Here is an 18,389-nt window from a genome sequence, read left to right on the forward strand (position 1 = left end):
ATGTCTTTGGAGGCAGGTGAATAATCATTGCTAAGACAGAAGCCCATCTCTTTCATTAGGTCACGGCCACACAGTGAGACCGGAAGCTCAAGAACATAAGGCTGAATGGTTCCTGAGTGTCCTTCCTCATCTTTCCAATTCAATTGCCGAGCACTGACATCGGGGGCCCTCGCATAGCCTAGACCTCTCAGAGTCTTAACAGAGGCCTGCACTGGCCATTCCAGAGGCCAGTCCTTTTTGGCTATAATGCTGCGGTCTGCTCCTGTATCTAAAAGTCCAATGATTCTTTTTCCATCTTCCTCTAGTTCCATAGTAGGCCTTTCATTCAAGTCTAATGACATACACACTAGTTCTACGCCGGTGGATCCAAAGCCTTTGTCTCCCTTGGCGGCCTGCCTGGCAGGGAAAATCTCATGGAGACTAGGAAGAAGTAGTAATTGTGCTATTCTATCTCCTGGAGAAATAGCCACTATGCCTTTCGGTGCTTCAACCATAATTTTAACTATTCCTGTGTAATCTGGGTCAATGTCCCCTGGGTGAACTCTGAGGCCTCGGAGGGTTGCCGAGGAACGGTCAATTAACAACCCCACTGTGCCACTCTTTAGGGGCCCCTGAAAATCTGAGTCCACCAGTTGCACTCCCATTTGAGGTGTTAATATGACCCTGGCGGTGGCACGCAGGTCCAATCCCGCTGAACCTGCAGTGGCTCTCCGCGGTCCTTGGGATGGCATAGGGTGGGCCATCTCTCCTGGGGCGCCCCCTCGCTCTGGCTCTCTACAGCCCCATATATTTGCGGGCCCTGGGGACGTGGGCCCCTCTGGCCTTTTTTTGACTTGGCAGGGTGGCCTAGAGGCTGTCCATTTACATTCTTTACTGATTTACATTCATTTGCCCAATGCTTGCCCTTTCTGCATCTTGGACAGAGTACAGGTTGTCTACTTGACTGGGTCCTTTCTGTTCCTCCAGCTCCTCTTTGTTCTGGACAATCTCACTTAAGATGTCCCATTTTTCCACATTTAAAGCATGCTCCAGATGCATTGCTTTTCTTACTAGTGAGCTGGATTACAGCTGCAGCGAGGCCAAAATTAGTCAATGGGCCCCCCCCCCAATTCTCTACAAACTTTCATCCATGCTTCTATGCCTTTATGTTTATATGGAGTTATAGCAGCCTTGCACTCTTTGTTACACTGCTCATAAATCAGTTGTTTTACTAGGGGCATGGCTCTATCTGGGTCACCAAAAATTCTCCCCGCTGCCTCAACCATCTGAGCAACAAAGTCCGAAAACGGTTCGGTGGCCCCCTGCAGGATTTTTGTAAGATTGCCACTAACTTCCCCTCCATTAGGCAAGGCTTTCCAGGCTCTAATACAAATGTCATTAATTTGCTCATACACTTCCGGTGGATACCCTGTTTGAACGTTAGCAAATATTCCCTGCCCCAGAAACATGTCTCTGTCCCAGGGTCCATGACCATTTTCTTGATTAATTGCTGCCTGTTCGTTGGAAAACTCCAACACAAAAGCTCGCCAGTCCAAGTATTGCCCTGGGCTCAAACAGGCACGAGTATGTCCGGCCCAGTCAGAAGGGGTCATACAATTTCTCTTCAAGGCCTCTACCTGAGCCACTGTAAAGGAGGCAGTTATGCCATACGTTCGAACTGACTCAGCCAAGGACTTAACCACTTTAAACTCAAGTGGCTCATGATATCTCTGTTGGTTTTGGTCCTGAAAAACTGGACAAGCCAATTCTGTGTGAACTGTCCTCCACATCTCGGGGCAAAATGTGTGACCAACTGCCCCCTGCTGATAAGGAGGTGGATTAAAGGGTGCTGAGGCAGCGGCTGGAGGATCCTTCTCAGGAGCCTCCTCCCCTACATTTTTCTCAGGAGCCTCCTCCCCTATATTCCACTAACTGCTCTGCTTCCCCTTCTCTCGTTTTAAACGAGTCTTCCGCATTTGTTGTATCAAGGCCTGTACTTCCTCATCGTCTTCTGAGCTGCTTAGATCAGACCCTCCTTCCTCTTTATACTCAGACAGGTCGGGGTAAAGTCTTCTGGACGCTTTCCCTTTCTCGCTAAGTGAACTTTCACTGTATGAGTTTTCAGATCTTTCCTCCTGCAGCTGTTCTAGCGCCGACTGACCATTCTCCACAGCGTCACAATAGCGCTGGTCTTGAAGACACCCCCCAATCATTTTCCAAATGGTTCTAACTCCAGCTTTTAACGTGCCTTGCTCATAAGCAAAGTCCAAGTCCTTCCCTAATTTATTCCAAGAAGCTACTGTTCCCTGATACAATAAACCAAGGAGCCACAGTTTCACACTCATTAAGAAATCCTTGCAGTGTACGCTTTCTTAGTTTCAGCCCCTTAGAACGCAGCAGCTCATTGAGGGCCAGAAAAATTGGATGTGACGTCGTGGCGCCCATGTTCAGTTAAGAAAAATTTTTTTCACTTTGTTACGCTTTCACTCTTCTTTTATCTTTGTTTCTCCCCGGGTTGCCACTCTCTTATCTACAGAGTAGAGCCCAGAACTATGCCCGCTTTGATCGCGGATTCCCACTTACCTGGGAACTTTCCGGTGCACCGCCCTGACCACAAGGAGTTCTGAATCCTCCGTATAAGTGTTTCCCCATACGGGCCACCACTTGTTGCTTCCGCCTCGACCAGCAAGGAAGACGTGACACAGGATTCTTCTCCAAGTGGTTTATTCAGGAACCCTTAACAAGCTTCTTCCTTTCTCTTTCTCCTTCTCCTTCTCCTTCTCCTTCTCCTTCTCCTTCTCCTTCTCCTTCTCCTTCTCCTTCTCCTTCTCCTCCTCCTCCTCCTCCTCCTCCTCCTCCTCCTCCTCCTCCTCCTCCTTCTTCTTCTTCTTCTTCTTCTTCTTCTTCTTCTTCTTCTTCTTCTTCTTCTTCTCCTTCTTCTTCGTCCAGGAATATCCCTGGTCTTACATGACCTCCGCCTGGCCAATCCTGAAAAGCCACGTGGGAGATGCCAATAGGGCCAACTACGCGGAAGCAAGCCAGAAGCCAAAACTTAGCCATATAAGGAGTTGTTTTCACAGAGAGCACTCGCTGTCGGGATGGCGGAAGGCGGAAACTGGCGCCATCTTTAAGGCGCAGCCCTCGCAGCTCCCCACAATAGTGATAGCACTATGGAAATCAGTGGATTCTTCCAACATCTAAATACAAGATTATCCTATGTTCTAGTTATACCCCTCTTGGTCATTTATCAGAAAAATTACACATCAAAATATAACAAAGGCACCTCTATACCCATATTCATTGTAGCACAGTTTTCTACTTATGGTATTCATAATCATAGGAAATAATTAAACTCCTACTGTTGAAAGGAAACTAAGTAGTGAGAAACAGAGAGGCCATCACTTTGAATCTTTGTTGGAGAGCCCGAGGACTGCTGGTGAACTCTTGTCTCAAAGACTTTGAACAACAAATCTTAGAGACTGTGCCCAGACCAAAAAAATAAATGAACCAATAAAAAATGAAGTTTAAAGGGATCCATTATTAGGCATGCACAAATTTGTAAGTGAACATACTATACAAAAGTACATTACAAAACTATTTTGTATAACAGAAGCACCAGTTTTGGGGATTTACCATTATGTTGTGCCAGAAAAACTAATAGAAAGCATCAGTGGCTTCAGCTGCAGGCACAAGCAAGAAAATTTGTTGGGGTGAAGAAGCCTTGCAAGATGATGAAATGCTCAGGAACCAGTGGGTAAAAGGAAGCCCACAGGAAGTAATCAGGAAGGGACAGGAAGTAGCCAAGAAGGGATATGACCCACCTTGTACTTTATGTCCCTAATTAGAAAATAACTGCTAGGTACCAATGCCAGCATCACAAAATGTTAGAGACTGGATTACAAAGCAGAAAAGAAATACTTGAAAGACATGTTTAATAAGTGGCCCGTTTTTGTATTCCAAGTCCATTCACGTTTGGACTTCAATTTCCTTCACTCTTTTGCCATGTGTTTTCTTTTCTATATTCTGTCTTTCTTCCATCCCGCCTTCCTTTACTTTCTGTACATTAATCTTACAGGATTTGAAAATCATATTAATTTTTAAAAGTAGGTTATTGTCATAAAATGAACAGAGGAATGAAAATTATACATATGAGTTCAGAGAGTTTACATATTCATTTAAATAAAATTGCAGAGTGCTGTGCATTTTACAAGGTGTTACTCATATTATTAAACTTTCTGAAAGACAGGGCTAATGGCAGGTTTGAGATTTGAACCATCTTGGTCAGATGTTAGTTTTCATATTTAGTTTTTCTCTGTCTCTTAGATTTCATTTCTCTTGGATAATTAAGAATGAATAATTCAGACACTGCCATTCAAAGCAAGTAAAGCTCAAAAGAAGATGATCCTGCTCAATAAATTGGAAAGAAGAATTTTTAACACTCCCAACTTTATAAGCAAATTGAAGATATTTTTCTAAGGGTATTAGATTGGTCTTTAATTTCCCTGTTGATGGCGATTTTATTATCTAGTATGAAAAGACTAACAACTCATGTCTGTTCTAGTAAATAACATAACATGAATTCAGAAACATAATCATAATTATGATGATTGGTCATGAAAACAAATTACTCACCTTTAACAATTACATTAAAACTTCCATAACAATCCATCTTTTACAATAGTGTCCTCTTATATTTGAAAGGTTTAGATTCCATGTGTGTGAATCATTTCCTCTTCTTTCAGTTTCTTTTTCTTCCTCATCCTCATCTTCCTTCTACATCAATTTCTGAAATGCCACAGTGGGAAGGATTTCTCTAGAATTCAGGAGCAAGTCATGATTTATATATCTGAGAATTGATCACTGTTCAAAAGTGCTTCCAGGGATAGTATTAGTTTTATTTACTATCAATGAATTATGTGGGGTATTATCAGATCCTTAAAGTTTTAAGAAGACAGAATGATACATTTTGGCAAGGCAAACGCCACTAAAATTTAACCAAATAACCTTCACCACTTGTTAGATAATATGCAGACTGTTCCAAGAACCATGCAGACATTCAGGTACAGGGAAAAAAGGAAAAAGTTTAATGAGAGGTGGAGGTGAGGGTGGGAAGCGATTGGCAGACCGCTTCTCACATATGCGCACAAGTGAGAAGTACTAACTGTTGTCTGGCATGACCTATATTACCTGTAAGGTTTAGGGGATGGAAAGGAGATGGAGCACCTAGGGTGGATGTGAGGACTAAGGTCTTCATCATGGAGTACTAGGATTTATGGATATTGTCCAAATGGGAGATAAGCAGGTCCACAGTTAACCCAACCTGAAGGTCACTCTGGGGGGATCTTATGGCCCAAGTGGTTTATAACTACACAAGGGATTGTCATCCTGAGTTAAAAGGGTGGGAACTAGCTCTTTACTGCACCAATCTGGGCATGGTGTTGATTGTGTAGGGCATGGTAAATGATGAGAAAGGAGGCCCTTGGCCTGCACTATCACCACCTAAATCTCTTGTATCGTGGTCTCTACCCCAATTCATATCTTTACTTTCTGTCTAGCTATGCTTAGTCTTATTTACTTACTTTATTTATGTTTTTAGGACTACTGGGTTTTGCAGTCTGAATCTCATGTTTGCCAGAAAGGCACTCTACTATTTTTGTCACATCTCGAATCCTCTTTTTTATGTCTCCTTATTGCTTAGGATTTCAGGTGCTCACTACCATATCTGGTTATCAGTTGAATCAGAATCTCACTAACGTTTGTTCTGGACTGCCTAATCTTTGTTTCTTATGATGTGTACCACCATTCAGCCCTAAAGATTAAGTCATCATGATAGTATGTGATAAAAAAATCTATAGCTACCCAAGTGCTTCTCTAAAATAAGAGACAGAAGGAAATGATCTAAGTAGATTATGATTGGCATAGCTGTTAAATACGCATGTCTCTGGGTAATTACAACTTTTGGATGGGGGGGCTGTAAACTCAGAATCCTGGGAGATGGAAAATTGAGAAATAAGGACAAGTTGTCTCTAAATGGTCACAAAATGTATGCTTGTGATTCATGTTAATGGTTGGTAGTACAGAAGTTGTAAACCAGATAATTCAATAACTCTTCCATTAGTGGAGTCACTAATGAGGTAGTCACGGGTCCAGGAATGGAAACTATTAATGTGTAACATCCCATCACATGACCATCCTTTTACCAATGGTTTGAACAAATGCCAGAATTATATACCTGATTCTCAGCATCAGAGAACATCTCTGATACGCTATTTCAATCTGTTACCTTTCCTTAAAGATAGCCAATGTTTTGGGGCTGGGAGTTTGGCCTGGTGGTAGAGTGCTCATCTAGTATCAGATAAAGTCTTGTTAATATTTGGACCACACATCCTACATCTTTCAAGTGTCTAGGATTACAGATATGTGCTACCTTGCCCTGAAAATGATTTCTTAAGTATAAAAGATACTCCAGGGCATTTTAGATGATTTCCTTTAGGACTAAATTTATCTATCATTCTTACAGAGTCACTTGCAGAATTTGTATGACCTGGTTTTCAACTGCAGGTTTGTTTATTTGATCTCCTAGTTCCTGAAAGAACATGGTGCTTCTATAAGAGAACATAGTAATACTCACATTCTCATGAATGTGATCCTTTTTCATGTGAGTGAACTAGTTTAGGTTTTGATAAAGTTTAAATAACATCAACAGTATCATTTGATACTATGGGGAAGTAGCAAACACAAAAGTCTGTTTCTGAGATCCAGGGCTTTCTCTTGGATACTTGGTTCTTTCCTAGATCAGAGAAAATAGCAAACAGAAAATGACTAAACACAAGGCTTGATAAGGGTATGGTTATTTAGGACATAGAATTTTCTATTGAATTCTATGTTGAAGCTTTATATCAAAATATTACAAATTCAGACTACTAACAGTGTTTTATAAATGAGAATTGTTTATAAAGGAGTGAAAGAAGCCTTAATCATTTGAGTTATATTCATAAAATTAAATGAAAATTGTTGAAACTCTAGTTTGACTAGTCTGCTTTAATCTTATTTTCCTTGAGATTATGACAACCTATTGCCTTCAAGAATCTGTGAAGGTGATCAGTGCAGTGACTTTAATTTCATCTACAAAACCATCATGGGAGAAGAGATAGATTTCACAGTTCCCCTCAATTTCCTTTAGCCCGTGACAGAGGAAAGTTAAAATTGTGGTTTAGCTTAATATTTCTACACTATGCTGTTATCTCTGCCTTAATGGTCTGTTTCAGATGCATGAGAAAAGCAACATGTCTGTAGGAAAATTTGGAAGTGCCATGGGGTTAATGATTGTGAACATGAATACTGGTTAATAACCAACTCACCCATCCCTGTGGTCAAAATGATGAAATATTTCCCATATGCTATCTCACTGGCATTGAATTCTAGTTCCTACAGTGATGACTGGCTACTGAACATATTCTTTATTTTTCTTAGCTTATCTAACTTTGTTCTCTCACTATGCTTTTGGCTGTTTCCTAAATAGAAAAATAGGGGGAAAAATTCCACAAAAAACAAAAACACTTATTCTGGCTGGGAACTACATCCTATGCAACAATTTTTCATGTATGTTATATAACTTATTACTGGAGTTTTTATCTACCAAATTTCTATCCAGAAGAAATATAAGGATGTAATAAAGTAAATTATGATAGAAATAATATATCTATATGTAAGACATAAGGAATTAGCAAGGAAGGGAAAATATCCACATACAAGAATTGACTGATAATCAGAGCAAGACTCATGGAGGAGGTCAAATCAGTAAGGTCATGAGGAGACAAAAATAAGCATTTGATAAAGAAAATGAGCTGTTTAAATGAACTCAGAAATGGCACAATTCTATAAATGCTTAGTCTTTTAGGAGCAGTGAGGGGACTTTGAGGTCACAGAGCCAACTACACATGAAGAGAGCTTGCTCTTTGAGTTATGTCTTTAATGGTTTAGTTGTATTTACATGGTGTATGAAGCTGGATCTCTAGAGGGAAGGAAACAGCTTGCTGTGAATAGAATGGAAAGCTGGTTCCCATGGAGATCAGGGTTAAACTTAAAATTTTTCTTTGCCTTTAGCACCTGCTATGTCTGCTTTTGTTACTTGACCTTTGTCCACAGGCTCAGTTCTGCCCACAGTTCAAGATCAAACACAACTTCTAGTCTGGACAGATTTTTAATTCAGTTGCCCAGGATGGTCAGTGGGAAAAGCATGCTCACTGTGCGCCTTTGGTCTGAGAACAGTTTAATTCTGTCTCACTGCACTACCTATCTCTGACCAGCATACTAACGCTGATCTCCTAGGGACTAATTACTCTTATTTAAAGCCCCATGTCTCTTCTCAGTTCTCCTCTGCTATGTCCTGAAGGCATCTGTCCACTCTACTTGAAACTTGTCTTTTGCTGTCTTTCTCCAAACCTTAAGCCTTCTATCATATCAGAGAAGTACTATTCCTTCTTTTTGCACTACCCTTTTTTTTTAAAAAAATATCCTAACATCCCAAATTGACAGTAAATGGTGAGCAGTAATAAAAATGCAGCTAATTGTAACCATTAAAGGAATGATAAAACAGAAGAACTATGTACAAACAGACAGTATAGCAGTGAAAAACAAAACAAAATAAGCCAAGCCCATGATATATGGGGGAGCATTCTGTGGTTTTACTATATTTGTGACTATAATTTTATCTACTCAGGTGTCTCAAATAGTTCCATAATTTACAATTTGGGGTAGTAGGCCTCTGGGAAGGGAGCTCTAGGGTCTTGCCTTCTCATTTTTAGCAGACCCCATGATATATTCAGTATTTTCTGCTCACATCTACTTCACAGGAGTCAGGCAGGTCTCCTTAATCCTGGTTTTGACAAAGCCTATTCCTGAGCCATCAGCTGACAGAGAGAATTAGAATTTGTGACTTAGAATTTTTGAATTCCTAAACAGCTGCTATTAACACTCTTATTTTATTCTCACATACACTTGATTATACAAATGTTCCTATTGGTTTCATTTTATATATGATGACACTGAACCAAGACATACTAAAACAGTTTCACCATGGGCAGTAGTTAGGAAACTTCCCACTTAGAACCCAATCGTAGAATACTTCATTCAGCAATTCTATCCTGGTGTTGGTCAAGCCTCAAATAAGGCTATGATCATTGTTATAAAGAGGCCCACAGTGCTGTCACTAAGAGTCGGGATGTGGGCACTTGTGAGTCCTATACCTTGTGTCTTTACGGGCTTGATCAGCCCACCTAGACTCAAAGTGGCTTCTTAGAACCTGCCATCTTTGATTTTTCTTTCAGGCACTGTTCTTTACACTGATTCCTTAACTACTTTTCATCTAGGAGTGGTTGAGCAAACAAAAATCTTTAAAAGTCTTTTTGAAGCTGGTCGGTCTAGTCAATAAGATGTCCAGATGATTGGTTTTCTTATTAATGGTCACCATACTGGCTGAGAACCTATGACGAGGTTGACTTGGGACCATGTGTAGCAAGAGCAAGTGCTGGCCAGTGGGAAGTGATACCTTCTGAGTCTTGGACACCAAAGAGCACACTGGAGACTTGCTGTTTGAGCAAAGGTGAAATTTGAATGGTACAGTTATGCCAGTAGGCCATGTGGATTAAATTTTCATGTCTTGGTTTAACTCAGGCCATTTCATCTCATTCTGCCTGAGAAGCATCTATTGCCTTACTTCAAACATCACATCTCCCTGACCTCGAGCAAAAAGAGAAAGTCCCTCAGAGTTATCAGTGTTACAAAGACACTATACCCAATGATAATCTGTCCCTCAAATCTGTATTTCACAGTCAACTGACTCATCACAGCTGGATGTTTTTGGGATCTATTCTGTGATAGAATGATCAACTCTTATTTTCTGAAGCCTGGAAGTTCAGAAATGTGTTCTTTCAAAATCCTGGAGAGAAAAACTGAGTGGTGAAGACTTGTGCCTTCAACCCAGGCTACTCAGCAGTCTGAGATCTGAGTATAATTGTTTGAAGATGGCCTGGACAAGAAACTCCATGAAACTCTCATCTGCAATTTACTACCAAAATGCTGGAAGTAGAATTTCTGAGTGGCTTATGTGGTTCAGTGCTAGCCTTTAGTATAAAAGCTCAGAAACAGTGTCCATACCAGGAGTTCAAGCAAAGGACCAATGCACATGCTTGCACACACACACACACACACACACACACACACACACACACACACACACACCTAAAGGGTGTAAAGGAAACATATTACAATATGGTTTTCCAGCATGCTTCCCATAATCTCAGAAGCCTTCATGTTCCCTCTAGTAAATGGTCATGGGTTAGGAGCACGTAAGGTTGCTGAAATTATTTGAATGAGATCATGAGGTACCAATGAACTTCACAACAATTTTGTAGTCAACAGATTTGTTACCCTCAGGAAACAAGTTGTTGCAGTTATTTTAGAAATATATTGATAAGAAGCTATTTTCTCTACAGAGTTCTTTAAAACACCATTAGTAAAAATTCACTCAGAAAAAATCACAAAACAATTTCTGAATAGTGTTGTTATAAGCCTTATAAAAGTGAAACATAATACTATATTAGTAAAATGTTCAAAAGGTAAATCCATCATTCTTGAATTTTCACTCAAATAAAAGGACTTAGGAAATAAAATGGGGAAATGCCAATATATGAAGGAAAGAAATCATCTTAGAAGGAAAAACAGTGTGACTATTATTTCCAATTAACTGTCAGAAAACTGTAAGTGAAACTGTGGCTCAAAGTGGTAGCGTGCTAGCCTTGAGCAAAAGACCCTCAGAGAAAGCGTCTAGGCTCTGAGTTCAAGCCCCATGTTGTTCAAAAAAACAAAACAAAAAAGCCCCAATATTCACAGGACAGGGAGCATAGTGCATTTGGAAAACTGTGAAACTTCTTACTTGTAAAATATTCACAATCTTTTCAATTAGGGTTGCCTTAGTTGGAGAACAGTAAAGATAAATCTCCACTACTTGCATCTTTGCTTATTCAAATGAAGCAATTTTTGATATTGAGGTCAGGCTCTTATTCACCTGGGAAGAAATCCCCTAATCCATATGCACACCCAAAGTTCAGTAATGGTTTAAGCTATGAGGAAGAAGTGGGAAGCCTGAACAGGTAGGAAGTAAAGAATGAAAACAAAATATGGGGAATAGCTTTCAATCATGGGTAAGCACAGACCATCTGACTGAGGTATGTTGAAAGTAATTTTTAAAGTTGTTAGGTCCAAAATTCAAACTTATAGCAGAGTCAGGCTTAACCTGGTGTGACTCTTCTTCTAATGAAGTCCTGGTCCAGACCTTCTCCCTATCCACTTCTACAATCCCTGAATGCCCATTAAAGGTGAAAGCAGTTACAGCCTCAGGTAAAAATCTGACCTCTGGAAATTGAAGCTGGGACAAGTTTTTGATATTGCTGTTCCACTAATGGCACAGGTGTTCTCAAATTCCCAAACTAGGATCTTTGCTTGAATGACTTTTGCTTTCTCTATGTATATATAATTACCCCTCATGTTTCAACTTTGCCGCATCTCTTGCATCTCTTTTATTCTATGTACCCACATACTCACTAAGGGAAATTTATTGAATTAATATTTATGGTGAATTGATCTTGGTATATTGAATGAAGTAAGTGAAATACAACTGTAATTCTACTGGAATAAGTGGGAAAGAAACTGAAAGGGAGGTGAATATATTTTTAATTCTTAATTATTGCCATTAAGTGCTGAATTTTCACCTAGAAAGTATGTGTAACATCACTGACTAAAGAAACATTTTTTTCTCCATTTCTCTGCTTCTTCCTTTCTTCTTCTGTGCCATTGCTCATGTTGTTTACCTCATTGGTAATTTATTCTGCAGCGTGCACCCACAGTGACTAGATCCCCTGTGGCTCATGAGTGCCCTCAGATCCATCAGGTGTCTCTGGAATCCATGCCATGCCCCAGAAAACAAAACAAAATCATTAAGATTGTCATCTGAGGGCATTCTGCAAGCAATCAAGAACCAGACTATTTTCCAACTAACTTGTTAATATTGTTTGTTTAAAAAGTAGATGCTTTTTAATGGTCAGTGGTCTATGTTTGTGAAGCTTATCATATAAATATTTACCTTCTGCCATGGAGTAGAGAAATCCATCAGCTTTACTGCACCCTTGCCCCAGACATATCTTTGTTAAGCTCCAATAAATTGCCATTTGTTTGTTGTAGTTCTCTCCCCTTCTGTCTTCAGTCTCTCTGCCTCTTCCACCATTGTCAATCAGTTCACAAGATTAAGCTTCTCCAAAGCAGCAGGCAATGAACACGATAAGCCCAAGGTGCGGTTTATTCACTTGTGGTAGACCCTGTGATGGATCACCTGCAGTCCTGGTCAGGTGTAAATAACTTATTTTTTTCAATCAACATTTTTTCCCACCTGGGAATTGCAGCACGGACAGCTCTCAGATATTCAGCTTTAAGGATTACTTCACCTGAAAGTGAAGCTTTGCCCAGCAGTTCATCTTCTTCCCTATTGCCAGCACTAGAGACTGATTAATGTGAGAATATGAACAACCAATCTTGTTACTCCAAAGACAGCCAAGTTTTAAGTGTCATCAGAACTTAAGAGCTCCTTTTAGACCAATTTCTTAGCACTTTTATTGAAAGTGCAGCAGAGCACAATTCTTGTAACTTTCAAAGGATTCTGACACCCTTCTCTTCCACTGATGTTAACCCCCCCCAAATTTTAATCTTTCTCCCCCAAATTTATCATCTCTGTGCTTCTAGAAGAAGACAGACTGGTTGTCACTCATTTATTCAAATCATTTTAGGGTAACTAGGGATGACTATATTTGATGTTTTACATGGAATACATAGATATAAATGAGATTGAAATAAATAAACAAAAACAATTTTCTTCTGCTGAAGAATGTGAGATGCAAGATCAGTGAAATGTGTTTGGAAGCAACACTAAATGACATGAAAGTATACAAATCAATGGCAGAAGAGTTCTAAAATCTAAAACCGTGCTTATTATGTCCCAATGTGGATTTCTTCAGTTCCCTTAAAGTGAGTATGCTTTTGTAGATTGCTTACAACCTTGCAGCCTCCAGGAACTTGAACAAAACCAAAACATTGTGTACAATTGTTGAATTGATAACATGTTGAGATTGTTCTTTCGGGAAGAATCCCCATGAAACAGTCAGCAGGGGCTCCCTCACACAATGACTTAACATAACTACAAATTAATTTGAATGCCCAGGGAGTCATTTTATTCCACGGGTTGGTTTATTGCTAAGAACAAGAATTAGAATTATTGTTAAAGCACTATGAGGTAGAAATGTCAGTTCTGAAACTCTAAAAAAGTGCTGAGTTTCACACTGAAAGGAGCCACATGTGCAATTTGAAAAACTGATTGATTGGCTCAGCTTGCTAGACAGGTAGGCCCTGCCCTCATTTGCAGTCATGCAGAAGCTAATATAATTTGTATTTTTTCATTCTAAGTTGGCTCATCTCAAACGCAACCTCCCTGCAGGGCTAATGTGCAAGACCATTATTTATCTTTTTTTTTTTGTAATAGCAAGTTGCTTAGGCCATTTGAAAATGGTTTTATGGGTCACTAAATGCTTTGCCAGCAGGAAAGAGAGTTGTGTGTCTATGCTTTGTGGCATTACATTTTTGAACTTCTCAAAATTCTTATTTTAGAAGAAGCAGAAGTATGATCCAATAACCAGCATAGGGAAATAAAGAACTAATAATAAATCTATTGTTCTTCACCTGTTTTTTTCAGTATTTTATCAAAAATTACATAACCAAAGTAATTTTATTAACATTAATTTCTCAAAAATTTTATTTCACTAATATTGGCATTTCCTAAGGACACTGTTCTCATATGACACTAAGAACTAGTGTGACAAAGGGGTTATATGAAGGAGGAGGTAATTGTGTAAAAAGAAATGTACTTATTATCCCCTGTTCATAACCTTTATTATTCATAAAATAATTATATGTATATATAAAGGGGATATAAAGGTATTTATTTATGGAACTTAATATATGTAATACAAACTCTATGCAAGGAAGTAATGGTGATTACTATAAGTCTTCTGGAAATCATATTCAGTGATAAAAGGGAGCAATTAAATAATTAAGGTATGTTTTGACTCTACTGCAATGAAAGGATGATTTTGTAAATTCACATACAGACCTAACGCTTTCCAAACACTTGAATTCTATTCTCAACTTTACCATCCATAAATGATTGAGGGTCGATCAATGTGAGACTTTGTTTCTATTTCCTGCTGTCTCTTCAGTTACTTTTCTAATTTCTTAATTAACGAACGGTTGATTAATTGCTCATAAGTAATTTATATATCAAGAAATGTCAAAACACATCATTACAAAGAGAAGTTTTTATCAGCTTAGATAGGATGCCTACATTTCTGTTTCCTTCAGAGAGACTTGGCAGGCATTTTGTTAAGGAAAGTTTTATTCCTTTCATCTAGAAAAATGAAGACATCAAAAGCTCAGTGTTCCAAAAATGTAAATAATTATCACATAGACCCTATCTTCATTGCCATTTAACATTTTGTTCTGGAAATTAACAGTTTGTATAGGAAACACTAATTTTAAAATTCTTTTATATTACTTTTAAGTAGTTGTGACAATTGGTAAGTACAAAGTCATCCCTTCTGTTGTTCTCCTTTATTTCTCCAAATACCACTTAGCCCCTCAATCTACTTAGTTCTATTCTCACCTATTATTATTGAATATTACAACCATATTTGCCTCCATGAGATATGATCATTTTTTTTGCTTTGAGTTCTATCAAATGGTAATATAAAAATAGGAGTTGGGAGAAAAATCCTCCCCCCTCTACTATAGGGCCTCTAATGAAATAAAAATAAATCTTCACTGTATACAGACTTTTATCATTTCCTGTTGCTTTGAATCTTGAGTCGCCTGATTAAATGAGTCAACAGCTTTCCTTCCTTTCTTCCTTCCTTCCTTCCTTCTTTCCTTCCTTCCTTCCTTCCTTCCTTCCTTCCTTTCTTCCTTCCTTCCTTCCTCCCTTCTTTCCTTCCTCCCTTCCTTTTTTCTTTCCTTCTTTCTTCCCTCCCACCCTCCCTCCCTCCATCCTTCCTTCCTTTCTTTCTTTTCTTCTTTCTTTCATTCATTTTTTCTTTCTCCTTTCTTGTGCTCGCCTTTCCATTACCTATACACAACTTTTATCAGAGCTACAACCACACCTTGTGGTTCTCATGAAGATTTTCATTCTGAAATCACTCTAAACCTCTACTACTAAAATTCAAAAGTTACCAGTAGCATTAGTGATCCTTCAGATCACTGGGGGCACTCAGTATCTTTAATTTTACCCTCCAGTACTCTTGTTCTCTAAACCAGATAGTCTAGATGATCTATCAGTCTATCCTAATTTTTTACACTGTTCTAAAGAGTTACATTTAATAACTGAAACATTTACTCCACTCCAGGATCTATTATGCATTCAGCCCTGAATATCATCTACTCTTTTCAGAAAAATCTCTGTAATACCAAATTTTTCAGTCTCCCCAAACCTACGGCTCAATGAGTCTGCTGTGTTTTCAAGCAGATTTTTAAACTTCATAGATGTATCATCTAAATATTTTTATGTCACCTCTTTTATATTACTTACTGGATAAAAATGAAACATTTCATTTATTTCTGTTGTAGGCAGAGGAAATCACTAAGCAAGGAGCTCAGCTCCCACATTACATTCATGATGGTTAGTATTGTGATGGTTGTTTATGTCCCTGATCCAGTCATTATCATGATATCTTAGATCGCTATGTCGTTGTCTTTCCTATTACTTTCAGACTTCCAGTCCTACTGAAATATGTGTAGTGCTTTCACTTCCTTATACTTGAAGATGAAAAATACAAATATTACTGTTTAAAATGTATCATTATCTTTAAGTAGTTGAATAAAGGAGTTGCCATTTAACAAGGCAGCTTATGAATACAATACATCTTTACTTTCTTTTCAAATATACTTTATTGTTGTAGAGGTATTACAGTTACATCAATCAGTACATGTCTTTTGGAACCAGGTCTCCCTGTCCCTTGTTCTCTGCCAGGGTTTCCCTCTGGTCCTCACTGGCAAGTTGCATAGTTGATTTTGCACATATTTTCTAGTATTCACCCTTTTCCCACCTTTTCTGTGCTCCCCTCACCCCATATCCATAGACAAGCTAAAACAAGACAAAAGGAAAGGACAATCAAAACAGCAGCAGCAGCAACAAAAAATCTCTTGTTTCCATTTCTTGGAGCTCATTTTGTAAGATATGATTTTATATGTTCGTAGGCACAGAGCTATCGAACCTTTGTGATCTGCACCTCTGAATATCCTCTTCTGGGTCAGAGTCACCTTTTCCCATGTTCTCTTCCATCCTTTCCCTACCCACCTTCTCCCACACTCTTTTTCATTTTGAAGGATGTACAATGGATTCTTGCCTGCATTTTCTCCTTCTTCTTCTTGACTCCACCCCACCTTTTTCAAATACCTGCTTCCTGGTGTATAATTTTGCTGAACTGTGATGTTTCCATTCTAAGGAATTATACTATTTTAATTCTTCCTCAAAGCTACTGTATTTCAGCCCATACACTTGTATTCACTTGCATATCATCCAACACATTTACTTATCAGTTTCTAAGCTAAATCTAGCTAAACTTGAAGTTTTAAAGCCGGAACAAAATATTTCATTTATTGTACTCTCTTTGTTCCTATATAAGATAGCATTCTTTTTTGGTGCCTTTCTCATATTATCAAGGGTATCCTTGTCCCAAAAACAATTTTATTCTTCTCTATTTCATCATAGCATATTCAAGAAGTGAAAGGTCCCCAAGTGGGACATAGTTTAAAAAATTAGATATTTTCTTCCTGGATCTGCCAAGTAAGAGGGCATGTTACCTTCCTAAGGAAATGAATAATCAATGCTCATTCTCTTCTTTGTTAACTGAAAATTCCCTGAACAACTACTTAAGGATAGTAAAATATCAAAAAGAAAAATAAAGTATGCTTATTTGGTTATTTGAAAGCCGATAGGGAAGGGGGGAAAACAAGATGAGGGGTGGGAGTCAGGGAAGGGAAATGGGGACCAAGACATGAGAAAGGGTATCAATGTTTGTGAAGTAATGGCACGTTCTATCTGGTGAATATAATGTAACCCTTCCATTAATTACATAAAATATATATAAAAAAGAAAAAGAAAACTTTTTAAACACAATTCAGATTTGTAAATTTGGATTTTTGAAAACCAGTACATAAAAATCTGTAGTTTTCAGATTATTTTTATGGTAATTGTTTCCTTTTTGTATTAATAGACATAATTAATGCAGTGAGAATTATTCACAACTTAAATGTATTGGGGCTGGGGTTGTTCAGCTTGAACTCTGGCCTGGGCACTGACTCTGAGCTCTTCAGCTCAAGGCTATTGCCCTACCCTTAAGCCAACCCCAATTCCCATTTTCTAGTGATTAACTGGAGATAAGAATCTCAGGGCTTTGTATTGCCTATGCTGGCTTTGAACCATAATCCTCAGATCTAGGCCTCCTGAGTAGCTAGGATTACAGGCGTGAGCCACCTTGTCCAGCTTGAATGTATTTTTTAACATACTTTTTTATTGTAATTAATAGAAGCGTTACAGTTATATTCACCAAATAGTAGGTGTATTACTTCACACATATTGCTACCACTTCTCATGTTATTGCCCCCATTCCCCTCCTCCAACCCCCTCCCCTCATTTTGTTTTCTCTCCTTCCCTTTCCTATTTCAAATAAACAAATAATCGTATATACAATATACCAGATAACAAAGTAAGATACTGTAACAATATGAGACTAACCAAGGGACAATGTAAGAGGTAAGAAATAACAGTACATTAAGAACAACAATCACACATTATATGGCTGCTGTTTCCATATCCTGGAGATCCTTTCATTTAGCTTCATCATATATGGCTTTATGTATCTAGGTTTTGAGCTATTGTAAATCTCTGCTAGGAGAGTCCAAGGTTTGTACTAATTATGACAAATGAGGGAAACCATTGAGACTATGTTCCTTTGAACGTATTTTTGACCATGGTTTTGGGGAAATTTTTCAAAGATGTTATTTAGGACATATTCCAGCTGTTCAAATTTTGGATAATGCAACTCAATATTCTTAGAAAAGTCAGTAAATGAGAAAAATATTTTTACATATATTTTCACTTGTTCTGAGGTAGATTTATTACTTGCTTAAATTAGTATGTTTTATATATATATATATACCCACACATATATATGTACATCTATATGTAAAGAGAGATTGTGTATTACTTTGTTTCAAGATATTGACTTGTTTCCTTATGAAAATTCATTTCAACT

General features: G+C 38.4%; 1 protein-coding gene across 1 annotated transcript; it reads right to left on the reverse strand.

The window, feature by feature from the left end:
• Window positions 1-1,085: 1,085 nt before the first annotated feature.
• LOC150039997 (igE-binding protein-like) lies at window positions 1,086-1,769 on the reverse strand. The gene has a single exon (XM_090327477.1). It carries the CDS (start codon window positions 1,767-1,769, stop codon window positions 1,086-1,088), a length of 684 nt encoding a protein of 227 aa, XP_090183603.1.
• Window positions 1,770-18,389: the final 16,620 nt, after the last annotated feature.

This window comes from Megascapheus bottae, unplaced genomic scaffold (genome assembly GCF_031878675.1).
Source record: "Megascapheus bottae isolate mThoBot1 unplaced genomic scaffold, mThoBot2.hap1 HAP1_SCAFFOLD_43, whole genome shotgun sequence".
NCBI classification, from domain to species: domain Eukaryota; kingdom Metazoa; phylum Chordata; class Mammalia; order Rodentia; family Geomyidae; genus Megascapheus; species Megascapheus bottae.

Excerpts from the sequence above, each read along its gene's own strand:
- LOC150039997 (XM_090327477.1), bottom strand. The coding sequence starts at position 1,769 with ATGTGGAGGACAGTTCACACAGAATTGGCTTGTCCAGTTTTTCAGGAC.